Source organism: Microtus ochrogaster, chromosome 8 (genome assembly GCF_000317375.1).
Source record: "Microtus ochrogaster isolate Prairie Vole_2 chromosome 8, MicOch1.0, whole genome shotgun sequence".
Taxonomy (NCBI): Eukaryota; Metazoa; Chordata; class Mammalia; order Rodentia; family Cricetidae; genus Microtus; species Microtus ochrogaster.
In genome coordinates, this window is record NC_022015.1 from 58,838,923 (window position 1) to 58,841,227 (window position 2,305).

Sequence of the window (2,305 nt, forward strand, 5' to 3'; positions counted from 1 at the left end):
CAATGACAATGGTAATTTCAGAGAAAAGCAATGCATCCTTTGTTTTTGATTTTTGAGACAGGGATTCTATTTGTAACCACCCTGGCTGTCCTGGAACTCGCTCTGTAGATCAGGCTGTCCTCGAACTCACAGAGATCTGCCTGCCTCAGCTCCCCGAGTGCTGGGATTGAAGGTGTGTGCAACCAGTGCCTAGCTTCTTTTATTACTTTGCAAACTTATGATTACACGATGTGCCCGCACTTGTGTGTGTGTGTGTGTGTGTGTGTGACAGTGCACGTGTGAGGGTCAAAAGACAATGCCATGGAGCCACCCTTCACCTGGGGGTTTGGGGAGCACACTCAGGTTGCCACTGAATCATCCTTCAGCCCCACCGCTTGTTCTAACAACTATTGCCCTAGGCCAGCAATGCCAGAGAAAGCAGGAACAGAAACCTTACTGATTTTATCACAGATTCAAACTGAAGGCTGGGGAGACACACTCCCCCCATGGTAGCTTAGGGTTCGCATGCTATGTTTCATTTGCAGTTTCTTCTTAGATAGAACTTAATTCTCCTGTAATTAAAAGGCATCAGAAACCTAAGCTATTTCCAAAGCTCCTGGAATTGATGAGAAGAGGCACGAATCCCGACAGGCAGGACCGAGAGGGTGTGTTAGCTGACACCCATCCTGGGGACAGTCTCTGTGAGATGCATGAGGGTGTTTTGGATACACTAAACAATGCCGATGTGAACTTCCTTTAGGTGTCCTCCGAGTCTACGCAATGCCACGAGAAGAGGATCACTTCGGTTACCCCAAGAAGGGGCACAGCCACTCTTATGTCACTGCTGAAGAGTAAGTTAATAAGCAGACCTTCTGGGCTTTCCAGTTTGCCATTTGCAGGCAAAGCCTGTTGACTTCCACTCACACATGCCAACCACTGCCACCAGGGGAGACCTGGTGGCCCTATAACAGTCTCATTCACACCTCAAATGGTTGGGAGACGGAAGTGAGAAAAGTTAAATATTGCTATTTTTGTCTGTATCCTTGGGCCTTGGTTGTTGGTTCCAAAGTTGGGAAATATCTATCCAGGACCCAGCCATCTCCTTCCTCAGGCCGATCCCGTCCACTCCTCTCAGGACTCTGGTGGGAACTCGGCAGACAGAATAGCGTTAAGATGCTAAAGAACCAACCAGTAGGGGCATGTGCGTGTGTGTCAGCCCACATGCAGAGTCCAGGCTGAAGATGGTGGCCATGACTTTTGCACCATGGTGCCGACCGACAGAAAGATGTGTGGACTTCTGAGTTAATTAATAATAAGTATTTATGCGATTATGACTTCTAAGAACTCAGTACGTGGTTTGGAGATAATGTTCTATATCTCTGAAAAGGTCCAGAGTCCACTGGGAAAATTGGGCAGGAAGCAACTGCAGCATCTGTAAGTGCTATTAGGGGAACCCAGGACCCACTCTGCAGGTGCTAGGAATGCGAAGGGTGTGGCAGGTGGGGAACCTGAGCCGGAGTCCAGCCAGGCTTTGAGGAGAGCAGCAATTCTCACCCTTCCTGACGCTGCGACCCTTTAATACAGCTCCTCATGTTGTGGTGACCCCCAACCATAGAAGTATTTCGCTGCTAATTCATAACTAGTTTTGCTACTGTTAGGGAACACAATATAAATACCTGATTTGCAGGATATTGATATTCGATCCTCGTGAAAGAGTCTTTTAATGGGGGGGTGGTGATGACCCACACGTAGGAAACCACTGATTTAGACCATCTTTAAGCCATCTGTTCAGAACCCCAGCAGATCTGTTCCCCTTGTAGGAAGAGTTTCTGGAAACGCTTACATAAATCACACAGAGTCAAACAGCAAACGAGGAACAGACTCCATCCACGGAGTCTAGCTGGGAGAGTTTTCCACACCTCAGCATAGCCAGTGCAGAGGTAGGGGAAGTGATACATTCCAGAAAACTGCCTCAGTAAGATAAAGATACTGCTTAGGTGGGGAGGTAGATTGGACATGGTATCGTTTTGTCATCTTTAGGGTAACTCCACTTAAACTATATTCTTCTTAGGCTAGAATTTTATTTTCTCTCATTTGGTAGTCCAGGCACCCTAGCCCATAAGTTCCCTTCCTTCTTGTCACCTGGACATTGCTCCTATCTAATAAGTGAAACCTCAGCTTAGGGTTTCCCCAACAGAAAATCGGGAACCAAAGGAAGGCTGGAGGGCTGGGAGGCTGGGGCCACTGTTCCACTGGTACTCAGCCTCCATCCCCCACACCACGACACCCATGTCTGCCCGCTGTGCACCCCACACCACGACACCTA

General features: G+C 48.2%; 1 protein-coding gene across 1 annotated transcript in view; it reads left to right on the top strand.

Moving 5' to 3' along the window:
• The first annotated feature begins 753 nt into the window (after positions 1-753).
• Mlana (melan-A) overlaps positions 754-2,305 on the top strand; it is a 10,303-nt gene continuing 8,751 nt past the window's right edge. The window contains exon 1 of the mRNA XM_005352123.3: positions 754-830. Within this exon, the coding sequence (XP_005352180.1) occupies positions 760-830 (71 nt within the window). The 5' untranslated portion in view covers positions 754-759. The remainder of the gene's footprint in view (positions 831-2,305) is intronic.